This window comes from Bombus vosnesenskii, unplaced genomic scaffold, assembly GCF_011952255.1.
Source record: "Bombus vosnesenskii isolate JDL3184/JDL3185 unplaced genomic scaffold, Bvos_JDL3184-5_v1.1 scf7180000013349, whole genome shotgun sequence".
NCBI lineage: Eukaryota > Metazoa > Arthropoda > Insecta > Hymenoptera > Apidae > Bombus > Bombus vosnesenskii.
Genome location: NW_022882985.1, coordinates 1,131,601 through 1,145,717, shown reverse-complemented (window position 1 = coordinate 1,145,717; position 14,117 = coordinate 1,131,601). Strand labels below are relative to the sequence as shown.

The 14,117-nt window shown below is 29.3% G+C and overlaps 2 protein-coding genes across 5 annotated transcripts; one reads left to right on the top strand and one right to left on the bottom strand.

The window, feature by feature from the left end:
• Positions 1-61: 61 nt before the first annotated feature.
• On the bottom strand, positions 62-7,351 carry LOC117236485 (activator of 90 kDa heat shock protein ATPase homolog 1). 3 transcript variants are annotated; one of them, XM_033499489.1, is made up of 9 exons: positions 7,024-7,351; positions 5,893-6,039; positions 4,985-5,064; positions 4,693-4,886; positions 4,365-4,485; positions 4,154-4,236; positions 2,858-2,995; positions 620-855; positions 62-448 (listed from the first exon to the last, which is right to left on the bottom strand). In XM_033499489.1, exons 2-9 carry the CDS (start codon positions 5,970-5,972, stop codon positions 364-366), a joined length of 1,017 nt encoding a protein of 338 aa, XP_033355380.1. In that variant the 5' UTR covers positions 5,973-6,039; positions 7,024-7,351; the 3' UTR covers positions 62-363. The 3 variants fall into 3 exon arrangements, with proteins under 3 accessions (XP_033355380.1, XP_033355379.1, XP_033355381.1); XM_033499488.1 differs by having other exon boundaries at positions 5,893-5,975; positions 7,004-7,065; XM_033499490.1 differs by lacking the exon at positions 7,024-7,351 and adding an exon at positions 6,761-6,890.
• Positions 7,352-8,265: 914 nt separating this feature from the next.
• LOC117236504 (E3 ubiquitin-protein ligase TRAIP-like) lies at positions 8,266-10,767 on the top strand. 2 transcript variants are annotated; one of them, XR_004493862.1, is made up of 8 exons: positions 8,266-8,666; positions 8,825-9,199; positions 9,267-9,368; positions 9,445-9,567; positions 9,668-9,911; positions 9,995-10,141; positions 10,215-10,494; positions 10,592-10,760. XR_004493862.1 is itself a non-coding variant. In XM_033499515.1 (7 exons), exons 1-7 carry the CDS (start codon positions 8,554-8,556, stop codon positions 10,377-10,379), a joined length of 1,269 nt encoding a protein of 422 aa, XP_033355406.1. In that variant the 5' UTR covers positions 8,266-8,553; the 3' UTR covers positions 10,380-10,767. The 2 variants fall into 2 exon arrangements, 1 of the variants encoding a protein (XP_033355406.1); XM_033499515.1 differs by having other exon boundaries at positions 10,215-10,767.
• Positions 10,768-14,117: the final 3,350 nt, after the last annotated feature.

Sequence of the window (14,117 nt, the reverse complement as noted above, 5' to 3'; positions counted from 1 at the left end):
GGAAAAAATGAAAAGTAAAGGAATATCAGAAGAGAAATGCTAAAAAATAAGAAGAACCAAATATTTAAGTATCTGACATGATTTATTTGACATATACAACTATTAATACAGATGTGTCATGCTGATGATACTTTATTTATATTTAATCAACGTCATTCGTCCGGCTTATACAATACAATGTACTAAATAGAAATGGTAGGAAAAGAAAAAATTGTAACTAGCATTGAGAAAAAGAACACTTTGTACGTGGCTGATTATTATGCGGCTAGTTCGTAAATGGTATGCGAGGCGATTTACGACAATACATATTTTAATTATTTTTCTACTTATCAATAAGCAAGCAAAATATAAAGCATACATAGATCACATAAAATAACCGAATCCAAATGTACGTTTTATAGCGTCCCAATAATACCTTTCCCAATTTTCTTTTGTAGATTCTTCCTCACTGCAAATAATTGATTAGTTTTACATAGCCATTAATGTCTTTTACAATGTATTTGAGGAGCATAATGTAAACAATTATAATCTTTGATAATTCTGCTTAATTTTTCTTTTAGCACAAGACTCAATTATTTTTAGTTATGACAGTTTTTGTAACACTATAAATTTTTCTTACCTAATTGGTACTCCTACTTGTGTCAAACTAACTTCAGTATGGTCATTCTTTTCACAGATATCAATAGTAACATCACTATAATGACCATCAGGCCATTGTTTGCAACGCCATTTTTGAACGATTTTCGCAGGCGTTATGTCCATAAAGTCACCATGTATGTTACCACCAAATAATTCAAATTTTCCTCCCTTCTTCGGTTCGAGTTTTACCGGCCCCTTTGTAAATGCTTGAACCATCTGAAAAGAAATATTGTATTACAAATTATCAAATTAAACCAAAGACAATGAAATATATATGTATATACAATCAATGATATATAAAATAACAGAATATAACAATAACAATAACATAACAGTGATATAACAATAACAATGTCAACAAACATAGCAAAGAATAAAATAATTCTACAAATAGATTGGAAGAAAACATGACTATATAGGCTTTTCATCACAAAATCACAATATGTAAAGTAATTGTATTAAACTATTTTCTTTGCTTTCATTGCTTTAATGAGAATTTATGTTGTTAAATCCATATCCTTTTATTTAATAAAATATAAATCATTACATTTGAAAAAATCGATCTATCTTAAATTCGTCTTTAAAATAAGATATAAGGAGCAATTTTATTTCTCTATTATTTACCAATATTTTAAAAATATCACACTATATGTGTATAATAAATCTTATAGCAAAGGCCCACTCTTCAAAAAAAAAAATATACTATAAAGCTACTTCTATAAAAGTTATATAAAACTAATATTTTAGAAGCATACGTACCACACATTAATGTAATTGAAAGTATGAATTTTAAGTATTGATTGCATCCTGTGCATTTAAAATTATCTTATACCAGTAATGTTACTTAAAGAACAACTACCATAATTGATTTGAAATTAGAATACTATCAAAACTGGATAAAAAAAGAACAAAGACAAGACAAGTTTGCTATTTAGTAGTCTAATATCTCTCATTAAATGAATCCTAATTTAAAACTCAATCCAACTTTTATTTAATACATTTGAAGTGAGACAAAGGCAGTACAACTTAAAGATAAACAAATAAATGTTTCTTCTGTGCACTAACCTTTTATCAAAATTTGTCTTCAGTATTAGCACTCTGTATTAAATTTCATAGCAATAGCTGAATCATTGTCTTGTCCCATCAGGAAACAAACAATTTTGAGACTAGATCAGCCTATAAAACAACATTTCGTTTCAGCACTCCAGAATTTCATTACTCCACCTACACCAGAATAAGCAGATTGACTGTATCATAAAAAGTATTCTTTTACATGAAGATATAGAACATTTATTTACAAATATCATACATAAGATACGAGCCATTTTCATAGGAAAACTATTTTTAGAAATATACCCAAAGCAATACTATAACTGGTATAAACGACAAATAGATAAATGCATAAGATAGATATCATAGATGTTTTAAATAACTATTTATGAATGTTATTATCATTTCAGGTAGAAAACAAATCTTTTGTTCACATCCTAGACATTCAATAATAATATCCTAGCAACTGTATGAAAGATCATAATGAACGATATTGAATGAAAAACGTTTTGATCATTTTTTACAATCTCACATAGAATAGCTTATAGACATCCTGGATGTGTATATGATATAATGAAATATAAACTGATTAACCCGACTTCTTAAATTAAGATTGCAGTAATAATAGCAAATATAATTTGCACCTTTATTTCTGATGGAAAAGATTCTCATAGATTTGAATCACCTATAAATAGATTAATAATCTCGACAATAGAAGTTTTTATAAACCTAATAATAAAACCTTAAAGTCAATGATTAAAGATCAGAGTGGGCTTTTACTAAATATGTTACATTTACTCATTTGTTACAAATACGTAATATCTTTAATTAGATAAAATGATATGAAATAAAATTCTTCAAAAATACATAATTGTGTACAAGTGTAAACAATTATATATTTTCCACATACAATTGAATATTGATTATCTATAATATTCTATGAAAAAAATAATGGGTACAATAGATAACAAAGGATAGTAATAGGATTACAATATAAGAAATAATGCAGTAAATAAAATTGTTAGTGCAATAAATACGGAATGTTTAAATAATCATCAACGTTTTTCTTGTTTTAAGATTTTTGTAGATCTTAACTCAATTATTAAGTATCTTTAGAAAGAGTACATTTTATTAGATATTTTGTTGTTAGTGGTCTCAGTGGACTTACCTCTATTGTCGTAAACACATTGTAAAATTCTTCGGCCCTACATTGAAACTTCTGTTGTTGTTTAATTGTTGTTGTTGAAATTTTACATCCAAATTCTTTTTTATTATTCGATGAAATGACACCAGAACTCATTTGCATCTGTAACAATTAATTATATATATATATGTCGGGTTTACATTAGAATTAGGGTTAGGAGCGTAAAACGAATCTTCGTTTGGATTACACGTCGTCATTATGCAATAGAGAAGACATTGGCTAGTGCAAATACGATTATCATAGAACCGGACAAGTAACCGTGGTAATTAGATACTCGAGAAACTAATGACAATGATCCTGGGTTCAATAACGAATCCGCGGTCGACGGGATGATAGATGAACGTGCTCACAAAATCCAAGTCGGACGCGTAATATTCACTGGTCGTAAAGGGTTACTCTTTTCATCGATAAGATCGCGAGAGAGAATGACTTTCCCGTCCCGATGATGCCACAGAGGAAAACTATAATGGGGTGTGTCTAAGGACACGAGATCATCGGATTCGTCGAGAAAAGCCTTCGTTCAGAAAGTAAGGGAAATTGGCGTTGCTGCTAATTGGTCAATCTCCATATCGGTGGTTAGAAAAAGATGCTAGCCGCCCTCGAGGGAAAGTTGCTAGTGGGAGACGCCGCTCGTTGAAAAATAGGTCTCCCCTATTTTCCCGTAGCTGGGACAAAGACTGTTTGTCTGTTTGAAGGACTTTAGTTGGCTAAATCTTAAGATTTATAACGGGCCCTCGGGCTAGCTGAACATGTACTGCGGAGATGCATCAACATCTGGCAATCATCTTACTCGAAGAATAGAGTCTGCGTGTGGCGAGCTACGGGACAGAGACCGTTGGAATTTTTACTGTCGAGTGTTACAACTATTTCCTTTTCAAGGAGAGCTATAGAATTATTCCATGCCTTTGTTAGACAAAGCGTTCATCCCGTGACTGCGGCTACGTTCGGCGACTGGCTGTCGCCTCGAGCCCAAGCTCATTATCACAACTCTCGAACAATTACAATCGGTTTGAATAACTACAATTGTTTAATTACAGCTATAATAGACTCTAGGTTACAATGTTGCGGGATTAACCAAAATTCCAAAGACTCCAGTGTTTTTTCATCTCCGACATATATATATATATATATGTTAATGTTGGAATTTTCTCCCTAATAAATTCTTTTCCTTTGTACACACACATACACACACGCGCACGAACGCACACGCACGCGCGCACACACACATACACACACAACGTGAATCAATCCTATACTTACTTTTGCATTGAACCCAGACGTAATATTCAAGATATTTTCTTTCACATTATCTTTTTTTGGTAAAATCATACCAGCTGCAAATTCTAATAACAAATAATAGAAAGTTAATTTAGTGTAACCAAAAGCATTATATTCAAAAATTTTAAATAATTTCCAAAGTGACAATTCAATACATTTACAAATTATTAAATTCATTTTAACATAAAGTTACCTTCTTTTAAAGAAGAAACGTATTTCTTCAATTTCTCCCTAATAAATTCTTTTCCTTTCGTATGCAGGAAATGTTTTACTGCTTCACCTTCGTCTGTGCTATCTTCTAGAGTAATTTCAATCTATAAAAGAAAGTAATGTTTTTTATTCCTTCAAATGTTTTTATAAAAATTTTTATTAGTAACTAAATTTATAGAAAATATATCTTCAAGAAATATAAATATAAATCTTGTAATTAATTTTAGTAAGTAAAATATTTATGAATTTAAAGTTATATATAACTATATTTTCTTTCTCTCTTTGTTAAATACTTTTATATAGATACTTACATCTACTTCAGAAATATCATTTTCCTCAGAAAGATTTGGAATGTTTATTTTACCCCCAATCTTCTTATCAGATTTTTTGTTGGATACCCATTTCAATACAATATTCCATTCATAGAAGAAAATTAATTTACCTTTTCGATTATTTGCCATTGCCTCACCTTCACACTTTTCTATTTCATTTACTATACAGGAAACTAAAAATTACAATCATTAGGTTTATATTGTATGTGAAATTTGAAATTATTATACAAATTATTCTTTTGTTATTATTACAAAAAAGAAAATTGCAAACCATTATCTCCTTCCATCTTCATATTAATAAATAATTCTTTTATTTTTTCTTGGGACCAAGCACAGGCATTTTTCTCCGTCCTTAAACAAATCGAAATTACCATAAATTTTGTATATTGTATTCATATAAGTTTTTTATTTCTTTCTGTATTTTATGTACTTATATATGTATATGTATTGTATTTTAATATGTAATTTTGTATACAAATTGTAATTCATGTAAGTTATTTCTCTTTTATAATTATAAGTACTTATTTCTCAAACTATATATAATTATTAATATCAAGGAAATTTGACATTGCAATCTAGGATACATTTGAAAAAGATGAATAGAATTACACATGTAATACCAACGCTTGTAAATAAATATACCTTCAAAGAACAATTCTTTCTCTTAACTTCACTTACTAAATCCATATTTATTGAAAAAAATGAAGTATTTGAATCTTCAATTGCACGTAAACTTTTATAAATCTTTCATTTAGAAATTTGTATTTTATTCAGATTATATTGTTTTCGAATGATAAGAACTTTATGATTTATAAATACTAGTAAAGTCTGCTGTGCTAGGTATTGTAAAAGTGAACAAAAAGACATCATGGATCAAATGTAGTATATATTTAAAACAATCTTTTGTACAAAATGTTATAAATAACAAACAAATAAATATAAACAATAAACAAAATATAAAGAAAAATATGTAATATTGTACATCAAATACAATAATATTTAGAAAACGAAATTAGTATAAGAAGATTATTAGGTTCCACTTAGATACATAACAATAAAATTATTTATAAGCAATCTTTAAGTTAGATAAAATTTTTGTTAACTTATTATATGTATAAAAATATATAATCTAATGCTTATACAATTTTAAAACAAAGTGCATTAAAAGTTTAATCATACCAGTGCCAGTTATTTACATTGGTGGCATCAGGCCTTTCTTCAACGATCCATCTTGGATCTCCTTCACCCCACTTAGCCATTTCTTAGAAACAAGAAGCTCACAATGTAACAATGTCTAAATGTAGTTACAAAAAGAAATAGTTATTCCTGAAACATGAAACATAATTATTTAATAATCATATCTTACGGACTACAAAGATGTCAAAAGATTTAAATAACATGCGTACAATATTCATAAGAGGTATCAATGAGTGTTTAATTACTTTACATTAACAAATGCAGTTAAATTGTTTGTATTATAATAAATAATATTTAATAACATTTTCAATTACAGAAAAAAGACAGTGTAAGAGAACTGAGGAATGACAACTAATATTAACAAAAATTTCATTTTACTCCTTGCTTAAATATTCTAACTGTATCAATTATAAAAGGAAAAACTTAAGAGTCATTAAGAACATTGAAATATAATAAGGTATATTATTAGTACTGACTACAGGAATTAAAATGTAGGTTGACAACTATTAAAAAAATATTTTTATTTTATTCATTACTCAAATATTGTAATTATATCAATTATGAACCTACTTAAGAACTGATAATGACATTAAAATATAATGGAATAAATTAATACTAGTGATTTCAGGTATTACAATATAAGTTTACAACTAATATAAATAGAAAATTAATATTAAAACAAACTTCATTGCCTGATTAAATATTATAGTCGTATTAATTATGAACAGAATTAAGAATTATTAAGAAAATTAAACTACAACATACTGAAGTAAAATATGTTAAACGTTGACAAAACGAATTTAACTTCTTTTTCACTATTCTAGATGCAACAAATGCAATTTTTCATTACCTTGAAATTGTCAAGCAAAGTGAAACAATATAAACCAAATAAAAAGATATAATATGGATATAATTAACAGAGAAATAACGGAATTGAGAAAAATACAGTCGACTTTCAGTTTAATGAAAGTTAGCTTGAACGAAGTATGAATGCATGGAGCATAACCTACAATCTACATTCGTCAATTGAACGTTTCCAATAAGAGGAAAATAATTGATAGTTTACGTAACATTAGTTATACTTGCCTTACCGAAATTTTTAAAAAAACCTACCTCCTACTAGAAATTGGGTTCTATTTATTTATAATTTGATTTAATTTTACAACTGTAACAGATTTTAATGTTCAATACATTGTTTCGTAAAAAAGCTAAATTGTTTTTAAAAGATTCCGAGCACGATGAAAGCCAAAATTCTTTCGAACGAACAAATAACGTGAGAACCGCAAACTTCCACGCGGAACTCGAAATTACTAAGGAAACAAATGTTGTAGGTTGTAGACTTTGTAGTGGAGGGGATATAGGACCCTTCTAGAAATTTCATGAACGTGTAATCAAATTATTCTAGATAGGAAACTAGATCTGAAAATGTAGTGGATCTAGGTATTAAAAGACGGAGTACGAAGTTTCATCTTAGATGAAAGGGTCAAGTTAGTCCATCGGCAGAAGGAAAGTCGTGGTGAACGTATTGTGATTGGCGGAGTAGTACGCACGCGCCGCGCTTTATTGAGAATGAAACGTTAAATATCATTTTTATAAAATAAAACTTAAATTGGATGTTTAAAATACGTCAGAGTATAATTAACATTGAAATTATTATTTTACAAATAAAGGCAAGAGGAAAGAATTGCAATTTAAATAAATGGCAGATAAGATATATTTTTTCTGTTATTTCTATTTGTAATAAGAAATCAATAATTATGACAATTGAAAAGCCAATGATGTCAAAAAAGGAAATGTATAAAAATAAAGTAAGTTTGAAAATAAACCTGTAAACGAAATTTTATATATGCAATCAATCAATCTTAAGTCTATAGAAAATGTTTTGTAAATGAGGAGCGTAATAAATAAGGAATTGCACAATGATAAAATGATATACAATCGTTCAAATAAATAATTACAGTAGTGGTAGTAAATCTACCACACAAAGCTTCAAATAAAATAGTTACCTACTATAAAAGTTAAGATAGTTATCTACTACACCAGATCGCAAATAAAAAATTCACCTAACTACAACAAATATTAATTAATTCATGTACAGTTTTTAATTATCCATATATTTTTAAAATATATGTATAAGGAAGCAGAAAATACATTAAATGAATTTTAAATGTTTGTTTCTTTACTTGTTTTTATTTATAACTATTTATACTTAGTACTAACTAGTATCAAAGAAGAAATTTTCTCTTTGCTAGTATTTACATAGTTCCGTAAGTTCTTACAATTGTAATTTCCAGAAAAATAAAAGTGCATTTTCATTGAAACAATATTTGGTAATTTTTGGACGACACGTAGATGGCACTATACAGATAACGGTTAACTCAAAGTGTTTTGTTTCGTTCTTATATGCTAATTTTTAAGGTTAGGAATTCAAATTCTTAATGTCCTAAGATTGAACGTTGAATACTATAACATTTATATCGAATTTTATATCTGTTAAATTAATTTGAAAATGAGATATTCAAATAAAGTAAATAATAGAGAAAATAAAAATATATAATATAGTAGTATTAAAATAGGACGCCAATGATACTTTGTGTATGTAGTAATATACTATTTAAATATTAATTGTATTAAGTTTGCGAAATGAATATTGTATGTGTGATATGCAGTGATCTATTAACACCTTCTGATGATGTTTTTCATACACCTTGTGGACACATTTTTCATTTTATCTGTGTAACTCAATGGTTGGAGAGGTAGGCACATATAATGTTTTTAATTAAAAATGTTGTATGAACATATGGCATTTCCGTATAAAATTAACTTCGTATTTTATCAAATAATATTTATATTTTCTATACCTCAAAAAATATTCAACCGTTCTCGTAAATATATTAATTGCTTTTTCATGCAGATCCAAAACCTGTCCACAATGTAGAGAAAAGACTACATCAAGTAAAATTCATAGATTATATTTTAATTTTTCCAATAACGATACCATTGTGGAGGATAAATGCTCTTTACAAGATAAAGTTGATAAATTAAATTTTCAACTTGTGTTAAAAGAAAAAGATATTAAACATTATTCAGAAAAGATTGAAACATTAGAGAAACAGAATAAGGAGTTAAAAAAGGAAGTAAGAAAAGTGGAAAGTGAAATAAGTGAAAAATGTAATGCTATTTATGCTCTTAAAGAACAAATTAAATTATTTAAAGAACAAAGTTTAGAAGCAGAAAGCAGAAGAAAAGAAATAGAGCAATTGCGAAAGAAAATTGAGCATTATAAAAAGTATGTGAAGATATATAACATTTTATTGTATCCAAAAATTATTTAATGAATATACCTTTTGTTTAAGTGTACAAACCATACTTGATGGTACTACAGAAGCTGTAGATGAGATGATCTCAAGAACAACTGAACCTACTACGCTTATTACATACATATCTGTGATGAAAAGGTAGTTAAATATTATTTATTTATATTATATTTTGTATATTTATATTTCTTTCTTAAAAGTTACATATATAATTTAGAGAGATAACAGTTAGCCAAAATAAAAGAAGAGAATTAAGGTCCAAACTAAAAAGTGTACAACAAGAACTTACTAAGGTTTCTATGGAACGAAATTTCCTGTCTGATGAACATACTAAAAGGAAGTATGTAACTCTTATAATAATATAAAGAAAATGTTGACAAATTAAAAAATATTTTTGTTAAAATATTAAAAATATTTTTATTGTTATATGTTATCTATAGAACACTTGAAAATGAATATCTGGCTTGTCTAAGTGAAAAAATGTCTTTACAAAATAGACTTAGCGAGTTAGAAAAAGATATGTCTTCGACACAAAAGCCAATTAAGTTCTATTCAAAAACAAAGAATTTGACAGAGGGTAATTTAGGAAATGATTCTAGAGAAGATAAAATTGAATGTATAAATAATAGCATAAATGAGAAAAAGGATATAGGACAAAAAGAGAAAATTGAATCTGCTATTACAGTAACAAAAATAATTTATGATTTTTGCAATATACTATTGATTGATTTTATTATTAATTCCTAAAAACAATAACTTGTTTCCAGAAAAATAAAACAAGTTCTCCGTATCTTCCAGTGAAATCAGGAGGAGTATTTGCTTTAACACAAATGTCTCAGAGATATACTACATCAAAATTAACTTCCTCGATCTTGGCAAAAAAACCAAGACTTGAGCAAGGAATCAGTAAAAATGTAAGAATACTCATATTAATTTGCAAATTGACAATCTACCTACTTTTTTTATTTGTAAATATTATTAATTTAGGAAAATAGTAGAATTACATTTGATGGTTTTGGGGGGCATTCAAAATATGAGGAGTTCCCTAAACCTTCTGCTATCAAAATGAAAAAAGTTAAGGATATTCCAAAAGTTAAAAAGCCAAAACTTGATACAGACAATCCGAAAATAGATTATTTTTTAGGAAATTAACATGATCATTGCATATTATTAATGTTTATAAATAGCATTTAAGAAGAAGAAAAATAAGGTACTATGTGGCAAATATATTTATTGAAAGAGTGAACATGTTAGAAATTGTGGAGAAGTATGTATAAAGTTGCATAGTTTATTAAATAAATCTGTTAATCAGTTTCATAAAAATATACACATTTTATACTGATATGTATGTATGTATTTAATAGGTAAAAATTCCTGCATACATAAACTAAAGTACACCTCAAAAAAAGAAGAAAGGACAAATAAACACAATTCTATATGTTATTATGTGGGTTTAGTTATACTGTGTGAAATTCTAAAAGTCGATAATTTGTTATTAATTTGTTACATCACATTTGAGTTTTTCGTAATCATGTCGGTAAGACGTCGGTATACGACATCACAAATGTCACATACTAACAAGATATGTGTTGCTATCTATGGAAGACAGAAGGAACCGTAACTTGAAGCATGTCAGGATAGATGGTAACACATGGCTGTCCATAGACCAGAAATGCAGTACTGTGCGATAAGGTATGTGTTGCCATCTATGGAAGACAGAAGGAATTGCAATTTGCAACATGTCAGGATAGATAGCATACATGGCTGTCCATAGATCAGACATGTAATACCGTGTGATAAGGCAAGTCCTTTCCGGTATATGTCCATGCTATCGGCTTACGTATTATCTGCAATAATTCGTATGTTCGCCTTAGGAAATCGGTATTTTATAATTTTAGATACAAAATTCTATTGTCACGTCTATGTCACGTGCACTCTGCCTTTAATGAATAATTGTGTATACTTTATTGAATTCAATTTATCGATGGTTGAATGATATCATGACTACATTATCGGTAATGAAATGTTTAGCTGGTGACCCTGCATTAGGCGTATGAGACAAGAAAACATTATGAATAAAAATTTAGGATAATTCTACTGTACGAATTTTTCAATTTTTAAATTGATAATTCTTATAAATCTGGTAATAAAATTATTTAGTTGTTAAATGTTTAGTGTGTGAATTATCTTAATAGAAAAGATATAAACTGTAGCAGCTCTGTTTCCAGAATAGTTGAATTCTAAAATTGGCCGTTCTTCTGAAATAATGAAACACAGAATGCATACTGAAATAATGAAGCAGGTTGAAAAAATATATCGTATAATGTGGAAAAATGTTTCCATTATAAATATGTACATGGTGTTCATAGAGGGAACGATATTAAAATTTTGGCAAATACAATTTCATGTCTACCAACTGTATAGATTAGAAAAAGTTGAAAAGTCGAAAGAGATCCCTGTTGGTGCTCAAGCGAACTAACAATAATCCGCAGATTCATGATGTGACACCTTTCTCCCCTGGGAGAATGCCGTCATGGAATCCATGTCTTCTTGTCCCAGCGGAATTTCGCTGTTGTCGCCATAGCTATGTTCCGGAATTCGTGACTCTCCGTGTCCTCCTGTGGGAGGAAGGTGTCGTGTCCCTAGGCGCATGAATTACCAGTAGATGCCAGTAGTTCACTGTGGTTCATGGCGAGGGAAACCAAAAGGAACGATGGGGATGGTGAGCGGCCAGTTATCAAGGCAATACGCATCGTACGCAAATCCATATATCTATACTACTGTATATATAAAAGTCAAAATGTGTATACATATATGTTAACGAATTCTATACCGTTCAACGCAATTTCACAAAATTTGGCATGAATATTCTTCGACACCTCAGAAAAGATACTGTGGAGATTTTTCCACCCCCCACCACTCTTCAAACCCACCCCCTCTTAACTTAAGCTCGAACAATCTTAAGTGAAGTGGAACAATAATTTTCAACAATTTTATAGAATACTATTTTTATTTTAAGTTTGGGTATTCTTTGAATGGATTAAAAGATTATCATGGAGATTAAAATAAAACGAGAAGCGAATGTGTAAAATGAAATTTGAGCAGCTAAAGAAGAAAAATATAAACATTTAAAAAATTATTTCTACGAAGATTAAAGAGACAATTATTATTTGATGAGATAAAAGGAACGAACGAAGGAAGAAAAGAAGGAGTAATACAGTTTTGAGTTTCTTGGCTCGACAGTTATTATATATTTTATCCATTTACGCAATTATAACTTACGAATGTTGATTGTACTCGATAGAAGAATCGTAATAGCAACAAATCGAAACGCCGGGCACACGCAACTAGTATTTAGTATAAAATTAATTTGGCATATTAATAATAATATATAATTGATTATTTCAATACTTCTGTTAAAAAATTCTGTTAAATATCTCGTTATTTCTACGTTCATCTTCACATTAGTTTTAAACTTTACCAATAAAACGACGGTCGAGTCTCATCCCAACTATCACGAGTCTGTGTATACTTACAAGCAAACCTGTCGTTGATAAAGCAGTTAGAAATGAAAAAACTATAAGTGATTTCCTCCTATCATAAAATAAAGTATAAAAGCCAGAAAAAATGAAAAGTTGGTTAGTACAAAGAGAAAGCTAGAAAAATAATGAAAACGCGCCAAAATTAATCGTATTGAAAGATTCATGGTTTAAAAAGAGTTGTAAGAATAGCAATCGTGGATTGTGGAATGGCAATGTACCGAGCTGACAAATATTTACGCTGATACTCTATTTACATTCAATGGTTTATTCAAGGTTTCATACCGTAAGAACGAATGCATCGCCTCTTTCATTTTTTCTTTTTTTTTCTTTTTTTATTAGTAATTCTGTTTACTGTACCTCAGTCGATGACCTTGATTTGCGACGTATTTATGCGACCGTATTTTCTGAACGTACGAGTAATAATATATCGATTTGTAATTATCGAATCACCTGTTGATAAAACCCTACGTGGTCGTAGACGTCATTTTGTCAGGGTTCACGATGTAATCGGGCAAATAAAAGGGAAATTACCATCAGAGTAAATGTTAACACAATTACGTTAATATTCGGACACTTCCTATATTCGTTGCTTCGTGTTCCTAACAATAACCGTTTAATCTTACAATGGACTTTCAACAGAACAATTGTCTCATTTTTACACGTCATGTTGATACCTGCGAAAAAAAGAAAAATTTTATTGGTATCGCTCCGTTAATTATAAAAATAATTCGAGTGACCGAGTAACACGTATTAGCACGTCTTGCGTCGGTAACGTAAAAATACGTCTCTTTCGTGTTATCGTTTAACCGTCGCATCGGTTCTGTAAATGTACTTTTAACAACTGTGATATCTAATAATAACTATCCTGCGCAGTTCAGACGTTGCTTTTCGAAATATCTGCTCTCCCTCCCTCTCTCTCTTATTAATTACTATTTTATAAAGTTTCGGAACAGTTCGTCTTAGTAATTCTCGCGATTGTCCCCGTTGTATTCCTTTCTGCACACTTTGTAATATCTCTCATAGGGGTTCTTTGGCTGTTGAGCAACGCCGTCTTGTCTTCGTTTCTCATAACGGTGAAGTATATCTATATGGCGACACACTTGTTTCAGTCTCGCCGACTGTCTCTATTGTTTTGCAATTTCGAAAATTAACGAAGACTACAATGAACAGATATGTACGCGACAATACACGTAATCTTGGCCACAGACAAGGGATGTCTCTGTTTTAAATCAATATGCGATCGTAGTTGTTATAATTTCTCTAAAGGGAGGATTTGTTTAAAAATGAGCGAATTCTTGCGCGTAAAAGAGGGCCGGGTGGGACGCGGTTAGGGTGGATCTCCATGTGC

Excerpts from the sequence above, each read along its gene's own strand:
- LOC117236504 (XM_033499515.1), top strand. The coding sequence starts at position 8,554 with ATGAATATTGTATGTGTGATATGCAGTGATCTATTAACACCTTCTGAT. Across the intron at positions 9,200-9,266 it reads AAAATTGAGCATTATAAAAA|TGTACAAACCATACTTGATG; the intron begins GTATGTGAAGAT and ends CTTTTGTTTAAG. Across the intron at positions 9,369-9,444 it reads TACATATCTGTGATGAAAAG|AGAGATAACAGTTAGCCAAA; the intron begins GTAGTTAAATAT and ends TATATAATTTAG.
- LOC117236485 (XM_033499489.1), bottom strand. The coding sequence starts at position 5,972 with ATGGCTAAGTGGGGTGAAGGAGATCCAAGATGGATCGTTGAAGAAAGG. Across the intron at positions 4,237-4,364 it reads CGTTTCTTCTTTAAAAGAAG|AATTTGCAGCTGGTATGATT; the intron begins GTAACTTTATGT and ends ATTTGTTATTAG. Across the intron at positions 856-2,857 it reads ATGTGTTTACGACAATAGAG|ATGGTTCAAGCATTTACAAA; the intron begins GTAAGTCCACTG and ends ATTTCTTTTCAG.